This window comes from Puma concolor, chromosome D2, assembly GCF_028749965.1.
Source record: "Puma concolor isolate L17-30 chromosome D2, mPumCon1.1.hap2, whole genome shotgun sequence".
In the NCBI taxonomy this organism is placed as follows: Eukaryota; Metazoa; Chordata; class Mammalia; order Carnivora; family Felidae; genus Puma; species Puma concolor.
In genome coordinates, this window is record NC_141677.1 from 48,783,453 (window position 1) to 48,801,984 (window position 18,532).

An 18,532-nucleotide genomic window follows, 5' to 3' on the forward strand; every position below is an offset into this window, starting at 1 on the left:
TTCCATGGTTAGATCTGTTTTCCCTCCCCTCCCCTCCCCTCCCCCCTTCCCCTCCCCCCCTCCCTTCCCCCCTTCCCCTCCCCTCCCCCCTCCCTTCCTCCCTTCCCCCCTTCCCCTCCCCTCCCCCCTCCCTTCCTCCCTTCCCCTCCCCTCCCCTCCCTTCCCCCCTCCCCTCCCCTCCCCTCCCCCCTCCCCTCCCCCCCTCCCCTCCCCTCCCCTTCCCTCCTTCCTTTTTTAAACTTGATTCATTTACTTATTTTTAAGTAATCTCTACTTCCATTGTGGGGCTCACACTCATGACCCTAAGATCAAGAGTCGCATGGTCTCCTGACTGATCAAGCCAGGTACCCTGATCCATCCTCTTTCTTTTTTTTTTTTCTAAGGTTTATTTATTTTTGGGACAGAGAGAGACAGAGCATGAACGGGGGAGGGGCAGAGAGAGAGGGAGACACAGAATCGGAAACAGGCTCCAGGCTCTGAGCCATCAGCCCAGAGCCTGACACGGGGCTCGAACTCACGGACCGCGAGATCGTGACCTGGCTGAAGTCGGACGCTTAACTGACTGCGCCACCCAGGCGCCCCATGATCCATCCTCTTTCTAAAGCACATCTTGTGTGTCCTCACCGTGAAACCCTCACCTTCCCACTGCTGACCACCTAGGTCCCAGCATTCAGAGCCCAGCAGGCTCCTAGGGTGGCCTACCTTCCTATGTTGGCTCCAATCATACATGTGCCATTTGCGCACTGTAGGTAGGCAGTCTGTTCTATCACAGTCTGTTGATCCAACAGATGTGCCCTCTGTCTCAACTTGTTCTTCTCTTCTCATGTGGTTCCCTCTGTCTGCAGTGTCCGTGCCTGTACTATCTCCTGCACCCAGGCTTTGTCCTGAAAGATTTATCAGGGAGCTATTTCTGTCTTCTTTCCTAACTTATACCAGTTTTTAAATTCTTTCTTGTGAAACTTCTTTTGCATTAATTCTTTGTACAAATTTGATACATGTTTTAGGTCCGCAGCATCGTTTTTCCCTTGGCATACGGCCTAGTGCTTTATCCTAGCAGAGACTCAGAGTGTTTTCTACGTGAACGTGTGAATAAACCCTCCTTTCCGGTTCTCTTATTTGTTAACTCTCAGGTTTTTGTTTTTGTTTTTTTTTCCCATCAAAGGTTACCCAACCTTCCACCAAAAGTCCCAAGCCCTTGTCAGAAACAAAGAAGACTCAAAAAGGTTTATTTTCAGACGAAGAGGACTCTGAGGTAAGGAATTCTCTTTCTTAGTTCTGGGAATTAGTCCTTGGGTATGACATTAGAAATTATTTTTTTTTTCTTAACATTTATTGTTTTTGAGAGACAGCACAAGTAGGGGAGGGACAGAGGGAGAGAAAGGGAGACACAGAATCTGAAGCAGGCTCCAGGCTCTGAGCTGCCAGCACAGAGCCCAATGCGGGGCTCGAACTCACACACCGTGAGATCATGACCTGAGCTGACATTGGACATTGAACCAACTGAGCCACCCAGGTGCCCTGAAACTATTTCTAAATGACGATTCTGTCAGTTGATGTGTAAGACGTTTTATTAAGTATTGTAATTCTTTCTTTGAAATTAATATCTTTTTTTTTTAATTTTTTTTTTAGTTTTTTTTTTTTTTTTTTTAACGTTTATTTATTTTTGAGACAGAGAGAGACAAAGCATGAACGGGGGAGGGTCAGGGAGAGGGAGACACAGAATCTGAAACAGGCTCCAGGCTCTGAGCTGTCAGCACAGAGCCCGACGCGGGGCTCGAACTCACGGACCACGAGATCATGACCCAAGCCGAAGTCGGCTGCTTAACCGACTGAGCCACCCAGGCGCCCCTGAAATTAATATCTTGAAAACTCATGTTTAGAGTGATGCTTTTCACTCTTAAGGGTGTTGAATCCAGTACATCTCATGGGAGGAAAATACTCTGTTCAGGAGGCTCAAATTGAAGGCTCTTTGTTGATCCACAATGAGTGAGATGCTTTTAACAGGAATCGACATACCATTTTCTTTTCAGTAGTCTCACTGAGTAGTGGGCGTAGTGCCATAGTGTTATGTATTCTGGCATAGCCTCTTATGACCAGGAACAGTGTGGGCGGGCAGTGCTTGCTGCCAGCCTCGGTCCTCACAGGCTCCCGCCTAGAAACATCTTTCCATGGAACAGCATCAGCTCTCAGAAGTGTCACTGCTTTATCTGACTCTCACAGGCCTAGGTTCTTGGAGAACGAATTTTAGGCTAGGCCTGTAGGGGATCAGAGACCTGTCTGAGAATGTAACAAATCCTCTTCATAGAAAAATATGTGGACACGGCAGAAATTTACGTGTAATTTCAGGAAATTGTAAACTCTGGTGTAAGCTCTTACGATTACTTTGCACTAACAGCTAGGATGGACGAACAAATCTTTGGAAGTGGAGTGATTGCCAGTGATGTAAATAAAACCTGTGAGGCTTATATTTCATTGACGGCAGTGTACAGAAGATAGGAATTAACCAGACTCCAGTTAAGCCAAACTCCTGACCCATTGGCACGGCATGTTGGGGCCTCACACTCTGGTCTCATCCACACTCCCAGCCTCCTGCTCATCAAGCACAACCACACTGACCTCTGCCCTCTGGGAGTGCTGTTCCCAGAAACTGGACGCCTTGCTTCCTTACTTTCTATAGTTCTTTTTTGAGGTCTCCCCCGATGGCCATTTGCATGATTACAAACCTGCTAGCATGTGCCACGCTGCACTCCTTGCCCTCTCTTCTGTTCTGTGCTTCACAGTATATGTTGCCGTGTGACACTTCTTGTGTGCTTGTGGGTTATCTCAGATAAGCTGAGAATAAGCTAGAATGATCTGCATGAGGGCAGGGCATTTTGTTTCCTCCTCATACACCTAGACTAGTGCTTGGCAGTTGAGAAGCCAACAAATAGTTGTTGATTACATGAAGAAACCAAATGTGAGCAATTTCCGTGACTTAAAAGGTGTTCCAGTTCCTTATTACTGTGAGATAAATCACTCCAAAACTTAGTAGCTGACAACCCCATTAAGTTTTATGATCTCTTACGGTTCTAGAAGTGGACTGGGTTCAGCTAGGCGCTTTTCACTTAGGGTCTCTCACATGTTTCCAGTCTGAAGGTGGGTGGGCTGAGAATCCTCATAGGTCTGGTACCTGGGTGAGAAAGACTCAGACAGCTGGGGCTCTCGGGGCACCCCTCTCTATCTCTATGTGGTCTCCTAGCATGGCAGCTTCAGGGAAGGTGGGTTCTCAGAGGTGGCGCAGGGCTTCAAAGTGAGATTCCCCGGAGAGCTGTGCAGAGGCTGTGTGGCTTTTTGTAACCGAGCCCTGGATGGCAGCATTATTGAGGCAGTCACAAAGGCCCTCCAGGGTTTAAGAGCAGGAATGCAGACTCCACTTGTTGATGGCAGGAGTATAAAAGAATTTGCAGACAGGTTTCATAACCACCACCAAAGCCTTTGTCCCATGTACACAGTCATAGATTGTCTTTATTGGGTACTATCAGAGTGCCTGGGCAAGAAAAAGTGAAGCAGTGCAGTGAAATCTTTCCTGAAATGCAATCTTGCTAGTGTGTAAAATGCAGGAGAGGCGTGGGAGCCTGTAGCTCCCCCTATGTGGTTTCTTTACCTCAGCCAACCCGTGGAACTCCATGGGGTCCAGGCGAATCCATTGGGCCGAGAAGAGTTCTTCTCAGTTAATGAAATCTTTAGGTCTATGTTTGAGAGTAGATGTGGATTCCATAATAAAAAGAAATTATCCAGAGAGGTCTTAGAAACTATGTTCTTGTGCTATTTAATTGTCTGGCTCTTGTGTATTCACGTTCCTGTCCTAAGGGAATAGGTGTCCCATTTTATGTTTCTAATTCATGCAGCTCAATTTGTATCATAGGCTGACACCATCACATTTTGGAAGTTTTTTAGAGTCTACCAGATCTTTTGCAACATCTCTTAGCTATAGTTCAAGTAGAATACCAAACATTTTAAAATAAAATATGAATTCGTATTTATTTGAAAGAAACAGTATAATACTCTTCTCAGAGGAGAAGAGGGTGTTAGTAAATAAAACAAAGTCCTAAATCCAGTAATTTGGGAATCTAGTCTCTATTTCCAGTATTGAATCTGTTTCATCATTCTGATTCTTAGGACAAAAAAAGGAAGTCTTTGCTACTTTTTTAGCACAATAAGAGATTGATTGGAAAATGTCCACGTGGGAGTATAGAAACCTCCAGTGAGGCCACCTGGAGTTCTATGGTGGCATCTTCTTTCTCACATGTGGGTTCTGTGCTGCACTCTGCTAGGAGAAACTGACACGTGTTCTCAGCCACTTTCTCTGTCACGAGGAGACCTAGACTCACGCAGCCATTATATTATAGTCTTCAGTGTTTTATGTTTAATTGATACTTCAAAGAATGTGGTCTGTCTTGTTAACCAGGAACTTTAATCTTGATCCAACAGGATTTGTTTTCTTCACAAAATGTGAGTAAGTCAAAAGAGGCATCTCTCCTGCCTAGCAAACTCCCCACGTCGGTCTCGCTTTTTGATGATGAAGATGAAGAGGTAAACATTGTTACTGTAGCGCAAGATAAATAAGTTTTTGAGGAGTAGAAAACCATTGCTGATGTAGATTTCTAGTCAGAGGCTCATACAGTAGAACAAGGTGATAGGGAGGCAAACTATCTGAGGCTCACATAACAAAAATATTTAGCTTTTGTCTCAGTGATTCCTTCCTTGAGTCCTCTTAGCTGTACGATGGGCAGGACATTAGATTCTTGGCCCAGCTCTTGTGGAAGGCTTTGTAGATTTCATTTTAAAAATCTACCTGTAAGAAATATAGAGGATGGATCTTTGTTATACACAGCGATCCACAGCGTCTTGGACAAAGCAGGAATAGGAGAAGATGGCCATGTCCTCACCTTTTTCTTTCCTGCCCTGCATGAGAGTGCAAAGTGGGGGAAAGAAATAAGAGGGAAGACAAACCAAATCTTCCCTCTTACGCAGTACTGGGCCGTGGCCAAGCTCATAGGCTTTGGCACCAGACCCCTGCTTTCACTTGCAAATCAGGGACCTTGGGCAAGTAACTTCAACCTCCTGAACCTAATATAGCTTAATAGAGTATAGGGTCATTGTAGCAGCCGACACAACTAATGTACAGCTCTTGACACTGTACCTGGCACATCGGAAATATTAGCTCTTGCCGTTAGTATCCCCATCGGATGCCAGTTCATTTTTGGCACGTCCTTTCCTTATTTTCCCATACTCTACCCTGCTTAAAGGCTCCTTTCATTGAATTTTTACATATCAGGATTATTCACCTGCTGTAGTATATTGTTGAGAGTGTTCTTCTAACTTGGGTTCAGGCCCTCTGATGATTTTGTTTCTATTACCTTAGTGAAAATACCTTAATAGATACTTTGGGAATACCTGACTATACAAAACTTGGCAAATGCCATTCAACCTATGAGAATCAACTCTTCAGTAGGCCAGTGATTATATCTGGTAAATTATTTCTTAAGTTTGTGTTGTCTTTTTAAAATTAACCAGAAACACAAGTCATGCCTTCCCTCTGTCCCAGGTGTGTGACTTCGGTAGGTATGGAAGAGTGGAAAGAGCTCCCTATTTCTCTTTATTGTTAATAATCCATTGCTCTGGTTTCTAATTCATAGAAAGGTCCAAGTTGTTGGCTGCCACACGGGTTGTACTGGTCTCCCTAGTGAACATACAGGGCCCACCCACAGCGGGCCTGAGTGGGGCCGGATTTCTTCCTCGTTCTGTGTTCTTATCCTCAAGTTACCCTCCTCCTGCTCCTTCCCAAGTGTTTTGCCTTTGAGTTCCATGTGGTCTGTTTCCCTTCTGTGAATGGAGAATACAGTGAGAGAAGATAGTAGACTGTTATTTTAGGGATATACATAAGAGAGAAGTGGGATTTACTGGCATTTTGTGATTTTTTTTTTCTCTCCAAGGTGTTATACATATTCTGTACCTGACTAGAGATTTATTCTCTAACAATTTGACATGGAAGATCGAAGTGTTTTGTTTTATGTGTATGAAGTTGTCATACTCTTCTGTCATTTGTTTTTCTAGGATAATCTTTTTGGGGCAACAGCTGCTAAGAAGCAGACATCTTCTCTTCTAACTCAGAGCCAAGAGAAAGCAAAGCCTTCTGAGCCCTCCAGAAAGAAAGCATCTGCCTTACTGTTCAGCAGTGATGAGGAGGTGGGTTGCAAGTTTCTCCTGGAGAAGAGCAGGAAGTTGTTTGATGGGATTTAAGAGTTACAGCTATCCTGGGACGCCTGGGTGATTAAGCGTTAAGTGTCTGACTTCAGCTCAGGTCATGATCTCAAGGTTTGTGGGTTCGAGCCCTGCATTGGCCTCTGTGCTGACAGCTCAGAGCCTGGAGCCTGCTTTAGAATCTGTGCCTCCTTCTCTCTCAGCCCCTTCCCAACTCGTGTGCTATCTCTCTTTGTCTCTCATAAATAAATAAACATTGAAAAAAAAAAAGGTTACAGCTGCTAAATATTTTCTTTTTCTACCTGTTTTATATCCAGTGAAGTTCAGTTACCAAAGACTATGTTCACAAAACTGTCTCTTCTTTTTCTGGAAGAAAGGTATTTAAAGGTTAATGTTTTCATGACAGTTGAGAATAAAATAAGTATGCCCCTCAAATTATAACATATGCTAATTCACATGAGTTAGGCCTTATTTTATTTTATTTAAAAACTTTTTAAATTTATTTTTGAGAGAGAAAGTGCACGCACATGCAAGAGAATGGCAGAGAGAGAGAGAGAGGGAGAGAGAGAATCCTAAGCAGGCTCCATGCTGTCAGCACAGAGCCCAACATAGGGCTCAATCTCATGAACCGTAAGATCATGACCTGAGCCAAGATCAAGAGTTGTATGCTTAACTGACTGAGCCACCCAGGCACCCCTAGGCCTTATTTTATATTGTTAAATGATCCTTATGTTTCATTAATCAAGAATTGTAGCTAGACATGTAATATTTATGCAAGCTTGACTTCTTTTTTATGAGTCTTTTTTTTTTATTTATTTTTTTTTAGTGTTTATTTTTGCGAGAGAGATAACAGAACACAAGAGGGGGAGGGGCAGAGAAAGAGAGAGAGACAGAATCCGAAGCAGGCTGCAGGCTCTGAGCTGTCAGCACTGAACCCAAAATGGGGTTCACATCCACAAACCGCGAGATCATGACCTGAGGCGAGGTCAGATGCTTAACCGACTGAGCTACTTAGGCACCCGCCCCCCTTTCATATGAGTCTTAATATTTTCATTTGCTATCTAGATACAAGTTAGCAAAGCCACTAGGGAATAGGGTTTAGCTGCTAATTTAGCTGTACAGAAAAAGACTTTGAAAACCCTGAGCATTTGGGGCATCTGGATGGCTTATTTTGTTGAGTATCTGACTTTGGTTCAGGTCATGATCTCACGGTTTGTGAGTTCAAGCCCTGCATTGAGCTTGCTGCTATCAGTGCAGAGCCCGCTTTGGATCCTCTGTCCCCCCCTCCCCTTTCTGTCCCTTCCAACCCCATGCTTTCTCTCTCAAAAATAAATAAAACATTTTTAAAAATTAAAAAAACAAAACAAAACCCTGAGCATTACAAATCTCCCTGGGGTGCTTGGGTGGCTCAGTTGGTTGAGCGTCCGACTTCACTCAGGTCATGATCTCACGGTTCGTGAGTTCGAGCCCCACGTCGGGCTCTCTCTGGTCAGCACAGAGCCTGCTTCAGATCCTCTGTCCCCATCTCTCTCTGTGCCTTCCCTGCTTGTATGTATGTTTTCTCTTTCAAAAATAAATTAAAAAATACTAAAAATCTTCTTGCATTACAATAATTGCTCTTCTTTATTTTAACATTGTAAGAAAATTATGAGGGTATGATGTGGATGGAGAAACTGTAGCTATATGAATGTTTTTTATTGGAAGTAATTTAAAATGACACAACATAATTTGCTTTTTCTATTCCAACAGAATTTATCATGGATTTTCTATTTTTTTCTTCCTAGCATTGTTAGTCGTTGTTCTCCCTATAGTAATGGGCAACCATAAGTGGAAATTTTCCTACCGCAGTATTATAATGATTTAGGGAAAATGAAAACAAAATTGACTTTTGAACAACGTGGGAATTTAGGGGTACTGACTTCCTGTGCAGTTGAAAATTGACATATAACTTTGGACTCTCCAGAAACTTAACTACTAATAAATAGTCTGCTGTTGACCAAAATCCTTACCAATAATGTAGACAGTTGGTTAACACATATTTTACATGTTTTATGTATCATATATTCTATACCTAAAATAAAGTAAGCTAGAGGAAATAAAACGTTAAAATCATAAGGAAGGGAAATACATTAATGATACTGTACATATATTTATTGAAAAGAATCCATGTGCATTTCAAACCCGTGTTGTTCAGGGGTCAACCATATTAGCTAAAGCTGGGAGCAACAGTACTTAGCTGAGTAAAGATACCCAGTGTTCTAGAACAGTGATTCTCAATCTTGGCTACCCATTGGAATCGGCTGGAGAACTTTAAAGAGTACTCTTACTGAATTCCAGGGCTGGAGATTCTGAATTAAGTAGTTTGGCAGATGGTCTGTCCTTGGAATTTTCTAAAGTTCTCCTGGGAGTTCCAGTGTATAGTCACTCTTGAGCCTTACTGCCCTAGAGGAGCACTTCTCAGACCATAACATGTGAAGAAATCACCTGGGCATCCTGTTAACAAATGCAGGTTCTGATTCAGAAAGTCTGGGATCAAACCAGAATTCTGTATGACACATCCTGCTGGTTGTGGACCCCACTTTGATTGGAGAAGCTCTAGACTGTATAGAGACCAAAGGACCACTTATGTAAGTGTTCAGGAGTTCCAAGAGGTGAGAGCATAGCCAAGTGGGGTTCCCCTAAATGCTTTCTAAAGGTCAATTTCAGACTTTTGTTGATGGAAGGGATCACCAGCATCTTTCATTGTGTCTTGTTTATATGTGCATTGCGTGAGTGTTCTATACATTTTTGTCCAGCTTGCTTCAGGATTTTTGAATCGAAATGTATAATTTTCCTCCAAAGTTGAGTGCTCTTGATTTTTTTTTTTTGACATTCGTCTTCTCAATTTCTTTATAAATAATTTTGAATCTCCTAAGGGTAGACAATGTCCCTTTTCCTAACCCAGAATAGGACCATAGAGGGGAGAAACGTAGTGTAGTGATGGAGGAGGAAGGCAGAAAGTTTGCGAGGTCAAAGAACCCAGCTGTCTAGATTTGAGTTCAGAGGGAAAGTCCCAGTCATGAGTTCTCTTCAAGAGTGATGTACTTGATTAAGTATTTAGTGTAAATACAATTTAATGGAACTTAAATTTTATTTTATTTCCAGGTTCCTTCGTCTGAATGGTCACTGGGTTTTAATATATATTTTATATTTTAAGGATCAGTGGAATGTTACTGATTCACAGATGAACTCAGCGTCTGACAACAGATCTAAAGGAGAACTAAGGGGCTCTGGGACCAATCAGGAGCAGGAGGCTAAGGCTGTGAAAAAGACCAGCCTCTTTGAGGAGGATGATGAAGATGATCTGTTTGCTGTTGCTAAGGACAGGTAAGGTAGTCATTGTAAGAAATCATTTAGCCAGTGTCTGTGGTAATAAGTAAAGGTATTTGATACATAAGATGTTAGTTATTTGGGGGTGACATCATGATTATTCATTACCTAGTAGTTATACAAAGGAGAATGTGTTTGATTTTCACTTGTAAGGTATTTCCCCCCAATACTGGGAAATTTTTTTGTTAGCAGATTTACCTAATTTCTTTTAATTATTTTTTTAACCCCTAAATATTATTTTTCTTAGTTTGTTAGGGATTTAAGTGCAGCTTGTTATCTTTTGTTTTTGTTTTTCCTCTGAGATGCCCTGTAGAATGTAAAGTTTGGTCTGGGTTACTTAAGTTTCTCATTTGAATGGAAATCTGCTCAGCATTGAAAAACATCCTGTTAGGAGGATGATTCTTTGCAGAGTGGTGCTTTGTCACACCAGTGGCTGGTGATTCTTAGCTGATCTAGGTGGTGTCCACATGAATACTTGAACTAAAGCCAGCAGGATATTTCATAGACTGAGCATGGGCTGTATTGGTGTTGTAACATGTTGCTTTACAGACAATAGCAAGTGTAGGAGGGGATGTGGAATGTGGGGAAATAGGTTCTATTTACAGCTTAGGGCGGAAAACCGTCACCAAGGGCAAAAGCACCTGAGGTTAGCTAGCAAGTTATTGTAATGGGATCACGAGTAACTTGTTATATTGCCTGTAGGAAATTACTTTCCATCTGACTCCAATATACTGTTGTACCTTGATCACAAACTCCACTTGTCCCCCAGACCCTTTGCTTCTTATACACACAAGTTAATGATTACTTCTGATTGTTTTCTCCACGTCTCTGTGTGTAAGATCTTTTTTTCTTCACGTTCACCACGTGGGTAATATCTTGTGAACTCAATAAATACAGAGACAAAACCCCTGTCAGGGCTCGTGTCTCCTCCCGGACATCAGCCTCTCTCATATTGAATTCTGCGTCCGCTCTCTTGCTGGACCAGAGAGAACTCCAGACTCATAGTCTGCGACGGTGGAAGAATTGGAGCCCTCACACAATGCTAGTGGGAATGTAAAATGGTGCCACTTTGGGGAATAGTCCAGCAGTTCCTTCAAAAGTTAAATACGGAGTTACTCTAGGACTTAATTTCATTCTTGGGTAGATGCTCAAGAGAAATGAAAACATGTCCACACAAGCACTTATATATGATTGTTCATTGTAGCATTATTCGTGGAAGCCAGAAAGTGGAAATAAGCCAAACATCCCATCAACTGACGACAGGATGCAGAAAATATGTTCTATCCATACAGTGAACTCTGACTCAGCAATAAGAAGGAATAAAGTATTGATACATGCTACAACATAGTTGAACCTTACATATCGTGTTAATTGAAAGCAGCCAGTCACAGAGGACCACATGCATGGTTCCCTTTGCATATAATGTCCAGAACAGATAAATCTATGGAGACAGAAAGTAAATTAGTGTTTGCCTGGGGGGAGGAGAATTGAGTCTGTTAACAGGCATGAGGCATCATTTTGGATTGATGGAAATACTGTGAACCTAGATTGTGGTGATGGTTGCACAACTCTGTAACTATACTAAAAACCAGTGAAGTGCATATTATAAAGGGGTAGATTTTATGGTTTGTAAATTATATCTCAAAACCATTCTGAAAACAGAAAGAAGCTCTGTGACTTTAACAGAGTTGTGAAATACTGCCTGGTTAGCTGGGCACTTAGGTGTCCTGGCTTGCCTGGACAGCCCTGGTTTGTGCCTGCCATTCCAGCATGACGACTAATAATAATTTCCCTTTCACTTTCAGAAATGTCCTGGTTTAGGCAATAGGCCCTGTGGTTATCTGAATGTTTTCTCATGTCTGTACCTTTCAAATAAATCAAAATACTTAACCTGTTATTTATAATGAGAAACACCCTAGTTCGCTGAGCAGCATATTTTTCTTCTGAGGACAGATCTCCATGGGAGGGCCAAACTTAACCAGCAGTTGCTGAGTATGTGGAGTGAGAGCCAACGTTAAGGACTGGCTGTTGTTTCCTATTAGAGCTCTGGCCAGAGAGCTAACTAGTTTTCTGTAGCTTACCTTCAGAATCTGTCATCACATATTTTTTGTGGGTTGGTTTGGTGTTTTGCTGTGTTTTGTTTTGTTTTTTTAGAAATTACTTGTTCATGGGGCGCCTGGGTGGCTCAGTCAGTTAAGCATCCGACTTTGGTTGAGGTCATGATCTCACGGATTTTGAGTTCGAGCCCCGCGTCGGGCTCTGGGCTGACAGTTCAGAGCCTGGAGCCTGCTTCAGATTCTGTGTCTCCCTCTGTCTGCCCCTCCACTGCTTGCTCTCTGTCTCTTGCATTGTCTCAAAAATGAATAAACATTAAAATTTTTTTTTAATTAAAAAAAAAATTACTTGTTCACGCTTAGTTGGTTAAGTGTCTGACTTTAGCTCAGGTCATGATCTCACAGTTTGTGAGTTTGAGCCCCACATTGGGCTCTGTGCTGACAGATCAGAGCCTGGAGCCTGATTCAGATTCTGTGTCTCCTCTCTCTGCCCCTTCCCCGCTCACACTCTGTCTCTCTCAAAAATAAATAAACATTAAGAATAAAAAAGAAATTGCTTGTTCAGAAAATCATGCATGGGATATTTTCCTGCTATAGTTGCTTAATGAGGCTTCTGGTATTCTTTTTTTTTTTTTTTTTTTTTTTTTTTTTAGTGTTTTATTTATTTTTGAGAGAGAGAGTTCAAGCAGGACAGGGGCAGAGAGAGAGGGAGACAGAATCCAAAGCAGGCTCCAGGCTCCAAGCTGTCAGCCCAGGGCCCAATGCGGGGCTCGGACCCACAAACTGTAAGATCATGACCTGAGCCGAAGTTGGATGCTTAACTGACTGAGCCACCCAGGTGCCCCTTGGTTTCTGGTATTCTTTAGGCATCTGATATAGTGATTGCTCGTCATCTAGAAGTCAACTGTTTTGGTTATAATTTATACAAATTTTTATTGGTGTATATCTATAAATGTATATTAGATACTACCGTACTGTGTCATTAAAAATTGGCTTTTTGCTTTTATAACTTATTCAGGGTATAGTCTTAATGTTTAACCATTCTTTAGTGTATACGTCCAATTAAGTGCACTCAACTATTTGGTTAGTTTTGTTCCCTAGTCTGTGATAAGGATCAAGGTTTTTTTGTATTTGTTTTTGTTTTTTTTTTTAAGATATAGGCAGAAGTCGGTATTAAACTAATGAATATGTTTCCTAGTGTCTTGCTAATAATTAAACTTACAAAAAAGGTTATAATACATATACTTATTAGTGTGTAAGTTAATTATATTCTAACGTAAGTAGATATAGATGGTAAACAATTTGCTGAAATAACATGTTAGTATTACTTTTAGCTAGCTAAAATTGAATTTAAAGTTTGCATTACTTTGGTAATTCTGTAGTGTGCTAGTTGGATGATTCCTTATCACATAGTGAAAACTGGAACTTGACCTTTGAGTAGTTAGAATGCTTTCTGTTCTGGATTCCCCATGTCTAGTGCTAAGCCTCCCTGTGATTCTCCACTTTCATATATCTGCCCCTTAAAAGCTCTGATCAGTATTTGTTCTGTTTTGTTTTGTTTTTTAATTTTTTTTTTCCAACGTTTTTTATTTATTTTTGGGACAGAGAGAGACAGAGCATGAACGGGGGAGGGGCAGAGAGAGAGGGAGACACAGAACCGGAAACAGGCTCCAGGCTCTGAGCCATCAGCCCAGAGCCTGACGCGGGGCTCGAGCTCACGGACCGCGAGATCGTGACCTGGCTGAAGTCGGACGCTTAACCGACTGCGCCACCCAGGCGCCCCAGTATTTGTTCTGTTTATTGGCTACCTTCTCTGTGGAGCCAGGGCAGAATCTAGGTGAGAAGGTAGGTGAAGACCAGCTAGAGGAAGGTGGTGAGGAGAGCTGTGGCTGAAAGGGCCCAGTATATTCTCTCTCTCTCTTTCTCTCAATATTTTAACTTCACACTGTTTTTGGTTTTGTTTTGTTTTGTTTTTAAGTAGGCTCCACACCCAACATGGGGCTTGAGCTCATGACTCTGGAATCAAGAGTCACATGTTCTACTGACTGAACCAGCCAGGTGCTCCCACCCGCCCCAACCCCACTATATTCTTTATTGAAAATAAATGCTGGAGATCTCGTTTCTGTGTATCTAGAGAATTCTAGAAAGCTAATGGTCCTTGTAAGATTGAATAATGCAAATCTTTGTAGTATTTTTACTCCAAACCTACCTCTCCTCCCAGCATCCCCATACATGCTTTTAAATACTTGCAAAGCTAGTGCTCGCTTCAGCAGCACGTATACTAAATACTTGCAAAGCCAGCAGTTAGTGCTCCTACAGTGAATCAAAGGGACAAGTAGAGAAGGCCCCTGAACTCTTCCACATAAGGATGAGAGACAGGCTGATGATTTGCTAGACACAAATGGCACCTACTTCAAAAGTTTTTCTCATTTGCTTTCAACTACCTAAGGTCAGCAGATGTCTTGGGTGTTTTGGTGGTAGGTGGGTTCCTGTAAGTATGGCCTGGAAGGAATATTGTATATATATTTTTTAATCATACTTGCCTTTAATTTCACCTTTTGCTTGATTGTATAGCCAAAAGAAGACCCAGAGAGTGTCACTCCTCTTTGAAGATGATGCCGATAGTGGAAGCTCTCTCTTTGGCTCTCCTCCTGCATCTGTTCCTCCTACAACAACGGTATTCTTGACCTCCTAGGCCCAGGAAATATCCTTGCCATGATCTTATGTGAATAGTGATACTTCCCTGAATCAGCTCCTAAACCTGACCTTGTGGGCTAAGTCTAATAGAAAAAGCTATTTGCCTAGTTTTAGAAATAGATCATCTAGTTATGGTATTTGATGAAGCACACGTGCAAAGCGTGGGGGAAAGGGTTCCTTCATGTCCTGCAGCCCCTTCAGCATCAGGGGTGGGTCTCTGAAGTCTGAGGGGAGAGCACTGTTGCAGTTCTGGGCAGGTCGCCAGGCTTAGCCCCAGTGGCATGGAATTGTGCAAACATTAGACCAGGTCAGTTAAGGCACACATTATTCCTTTCAGGAGCATGTTTCAAGTACCAACGCTTTGGTCCTGGTTTATGTGAATAGCCAGTCAGTAAAACGGAAGGAAATTCTGGTACCTGCCAGAACAAGGATGAACCTCGAAGACTTTATATTGAGTGAAATAAGCCAGTCAGAAAAAGACAAATAGTATATGATGCTACGTACATGAGGTACCTGGAGTAGTGAAATTCATAGAAGCTGAAAGTAAACTAGTGGTTGCCAGGGGCTAGCAGGAGAGGGAAATGGGAAATTGTTCAAGGGGACAGAGTTTCAGTTTTGCAAGATGGAAAAATTCTGGAGATTGGTGGTATATTCATAACAATGTGAATATTTTTAACACTGCTGAATTATAAATGGTTAAGATGACACATTTTGTTTTTTGCCATGGTTAAAAATTTTTAAAAAATTACAGTAAAGGGGGCACCTGGCTGGTTTAGTCAGTAGAGCACACGGCTCTTGATCTCAGGGTCATGAGTTTGAGCCCCATGTTGGTGGGTTTAGAGATTACCTACATAAATAAACCTAAAAAACATTGAATATATATATTTTTAATATTTATTTTTGGGAGGGAGAGAGAGAGAGAGAAAGACAGAGAGGGAGAGTGAGCAGGGGAGGGGCAGAGAGAGAGACAGACAGACAGAATCCTGAAGCAGGCTCCAGCCTCTGAGCTGTCAGCACAGAGCTTGATGCGGGGCTTGAACTCATGAACCGTGAGATCATGAGCCACCCAGGTGCCCCTAAAAAAACATAAAAAAGGTAAAGTATGTAATAAAAAGTCCATCAGTGGCATCTGGTGTAAAGGATTCCAGTGAGTACATCTAAATGACATCACAATCATTGTGGTGGTCTAAATGACCACAATCACCTCAGCTAAAGATTTAGCCAATCTCGATGTTAGTTATATCAAAAAGGAGTATTAAAGAATGAGAGGAACTGGGGCGCCTGGGTGGCACAGTTGGTTAAGCGTCCGACTTCAGCCAGGTCACGATCTCGCGGTCCGTGAGTTCGAGCCCCGCGTCAGGCTCTGGGCTGATGGCTCAGAGCCTGGAGCCTGTTTCCGGTTCTGTGTCTCCCTCTCTCTCTGCCCCTCCCCCGTTCATGCTCTGTCTCTCTCTATCCCAAAAATAAATAAACGTTGAAAAAAAAAAAATTTAAAAAAAAGAATGAGAGGAAGCTGGCATTATGTTATATTTATCCAGGGAACCTGGGCATACTGGGATCCTGCCCTGGCCTGTCATTCATCTTTCCCCAGCTCATTCCTTAGTGGGTGTATGTGAGTGTGTGCACATAGAACAAAATGAGGCCAAACAGCTATTTTACTGCCAGCTGGCAATTGTAACAGCCCCAAAGGGAAATGTGGAACTTTTTAGGCTAGACCCCATGGATTAGAACTCCTTTATCTGACCTGGGTTAGCCTAAAAGGCCAAGAATCAAGCCAACTCACAGCCTGCTGTCAGGCCTTCGACTCCCAACTCCACGCCATTCAAATCTGGCATGTGATAGAGGCAAAAAGACACTTAAGACCAGGAAGAAGGTAGGAGCCCGTGGGACCCCTCCTACGCTGGAGCAGCCACCACGGCAACTCTGCCACCCATGCTTGATGAGGAAGGCCCTCCTCCTCCCACCGTGGTGATGGGTGACCAAGTCCCTGTTACCTGCATAGGTTTGATGAAGGAGAGATAAGACCGTAAAGGAGCCTTGGAACTTCTGTTTTCTAGAGGCTGATACTTGGTTTTTCCATTCCTCCTAAATAGTTTTTGTTTCAAGTTTATTTTACATTATGCAGTAATATGTGGATGTCTTCTTTAAAAAGGTTTAGAAAATGCACGGAGAATACAAAGTCCTTATGCTCCTGCCAGAGTAGTCATTGGTAACAGTGCATTGTCAGCCCTTTCAGGCCTGTTTCCAGGCATTCACTCTATTTAGTTAAATGAGGTCATGTTGTACCTTTTTCTGTAAGTTGTTTTGTCCTGCAACATATTTTTCATTTCCATAAGCTTTAGCTTCTTTTTTCACCACTATCAGTATTCCGTAGTGTAGCTGTCCCAGGGTATGTGTGACTTATTTTGCCTTTGATGGAGTAATTGTCACTGTTTCCTGTTTATTAGGGATCTCTCTCCCCTTTTTTTTTTTAAGTTTTTAAATTATTTTAAAGTTTATGTATTTATTTATTTTATTTATTTATTTTTTGAGAGAGCACAAGTGAGAGAAGGGCAGAGAGAAGGAGAGATGGAATCCCAAAAAGGCTCTGTGCCATCAGCGCACAGCCCAGTGCGGGGCTGCAACTCACTAACTGTGAGATCATGACTTGAGCCGAGATCAAGATCAGGACACTGCGCCACACCAGCGCCTCTAGGGAAGTCTCTTTCCATCCCAACTTCCGGGTCATCTTTAGCCTTGACTACTGAGATAATTTCTTACCTGGCCTCTCCTCGAATGCTCCTTCCTTTCATCTGCCCTTCTTGCTGTTGCTCTGGTTCTATTCTTAAAGGCAGCCTGATCCTATCACGTCCTTGTCACAAATGCCTAAGCTTGCGGTGCCACCCGTAATCTCATTCACACTGGACTCATCTCTTCCAGCCTCACTCTCCGTGTGCTTTAGGTGACTCTTGCTGTCCCAGATTACTCCAGAGAAGGTTGTTGTCTCTCTTATCGGGAAACAGTTTTCATTTTGTCAGACATAGTGCAACTGTTAACTTGTCCTATGGAAGCTTCCCAGACCAGGATCTTGTCAGTTGATGATTTAGGAACTTTTTTCCCCCACCGTATTCCCATTAAGTGGGTGTGCATGGCTTACACCAGAAGCTTTCAGCATTGGGAGGAACATGCTATATTCCCTGGGCCCCGGGGCTCCCTCCTGCTGCTTCTGAGGTGCTCATGATCTTTTCTTCGAATCACCCATACTTGCACCTCCCTAAAGATGACATCAAGTGGTTCCGTGGTTAAAAGGGTCAGGAGATCTGAGTGGTTTTTCATTGTAGATTATAAATAATAACTTCTTCTCTAGATAAATGAGCAATAACCTAATAAATTTTAAAGGTCATGGAAATGGAAAACTTCTTTCAACCTGTAGTAATTATGACTGTTAAATAAGACAGAGGCTCAAAGATCTACATCTCACGTAGCTGAACAAACTGTACACAGATTCTTACCATTTGTGAAATACAGTTCCCTTCAGACAGCAGTGTATAAAACACTTTTTTTTTTTGTTTAGAGATCCTGAATATTTTAAAGTTAGCTGTGACTCTGTTATAAACCTGTCAAAGAAATTAATTTCACGATGAAGATGAAGTCAGCTTTATCTTTAGGAAGATTTGCAACCGATAGTTTGGGTGGCGTTTTCCTTGGTTTAAGGGGCCATACTAAAGTCTCATTTTTCACCCTGACCGGTTTGCGTTGAAGTTGTATGTGGTTTTCAGAGAGCCCAGTGCATTCCACCAAAAGTTTTTCCTTTAATCACTTCAGTATTGCCTTACCTCTTCTGAAATTGCTTTGTGGGTTTCCAGCCTTTTATTTCAGGTTAAAACTGATGATACATTTTAAGGACCTCTTCCTAACAATAATTAAAAATGTTACTCTATTTTTTACTTCATTTATAATTTTTTCTCTCTCGTAGTTAAGGAGCATTCTTCGATTTCCCAAATCTGTCTTCCTAACTTGATTTAGATATTGCTTCAAAGCTTACTTCCTCATAACGTCTCATCTAGTTGGTATGATAGAGTTATAGTTTTTCCTCAAGAATTTTTGATCACTTTCCCTAAGGATGCTGATAACTGTAGGTGAGTCACATAACCTCAGTTTTCTAATCCCTGAAATCCCTGCCTCCCCCA

At 42.2% G+C, this 18,532-nt stretch overlaps 1 protein-coding gene across 4 annotated transcripts in view; it reads left to right on the plus strand.

Moving 5' to 3' along the window:
- WASHC2A (WASH complex subunit 2A) overlaps nucleotides 1-18,532 on the plus strand; it is a 63,858-nt gene that overhangs the window by 28,944 nt on the left and 16,382 nt on the right. For all 4 annotated transcript variants that reach the window (XM_086680285.1, XM_086680288.1, XM_086680289.1 and 1 more), the window contains exons 17-21: nucleotides 1,163-1,252; nucleotides 4,471-4,572; nucleotides 6,097-6,228; nucleotides 9,440-9,609; nucleotides 14,241-14,343. In XM_086680285.1, coding sequence (XP_086536411.1) covers nucleotides 1,163-1,252; nucleotides 4,471-4,572; nucleotides 6,097-6,228; nucleotides 9,440-9,609; nucleotides 14,241-14,343 — 597 coding nt within the window. The remainder of the gene's footprint in view (nucleotides 1-1,162; nucleotides 1,253-4,470; nucleotides 4,573-6,096; nucleotides 6,229-9,439; nucleotides 9,610-14,240; nucleotides 14,344-18,532) is intronic.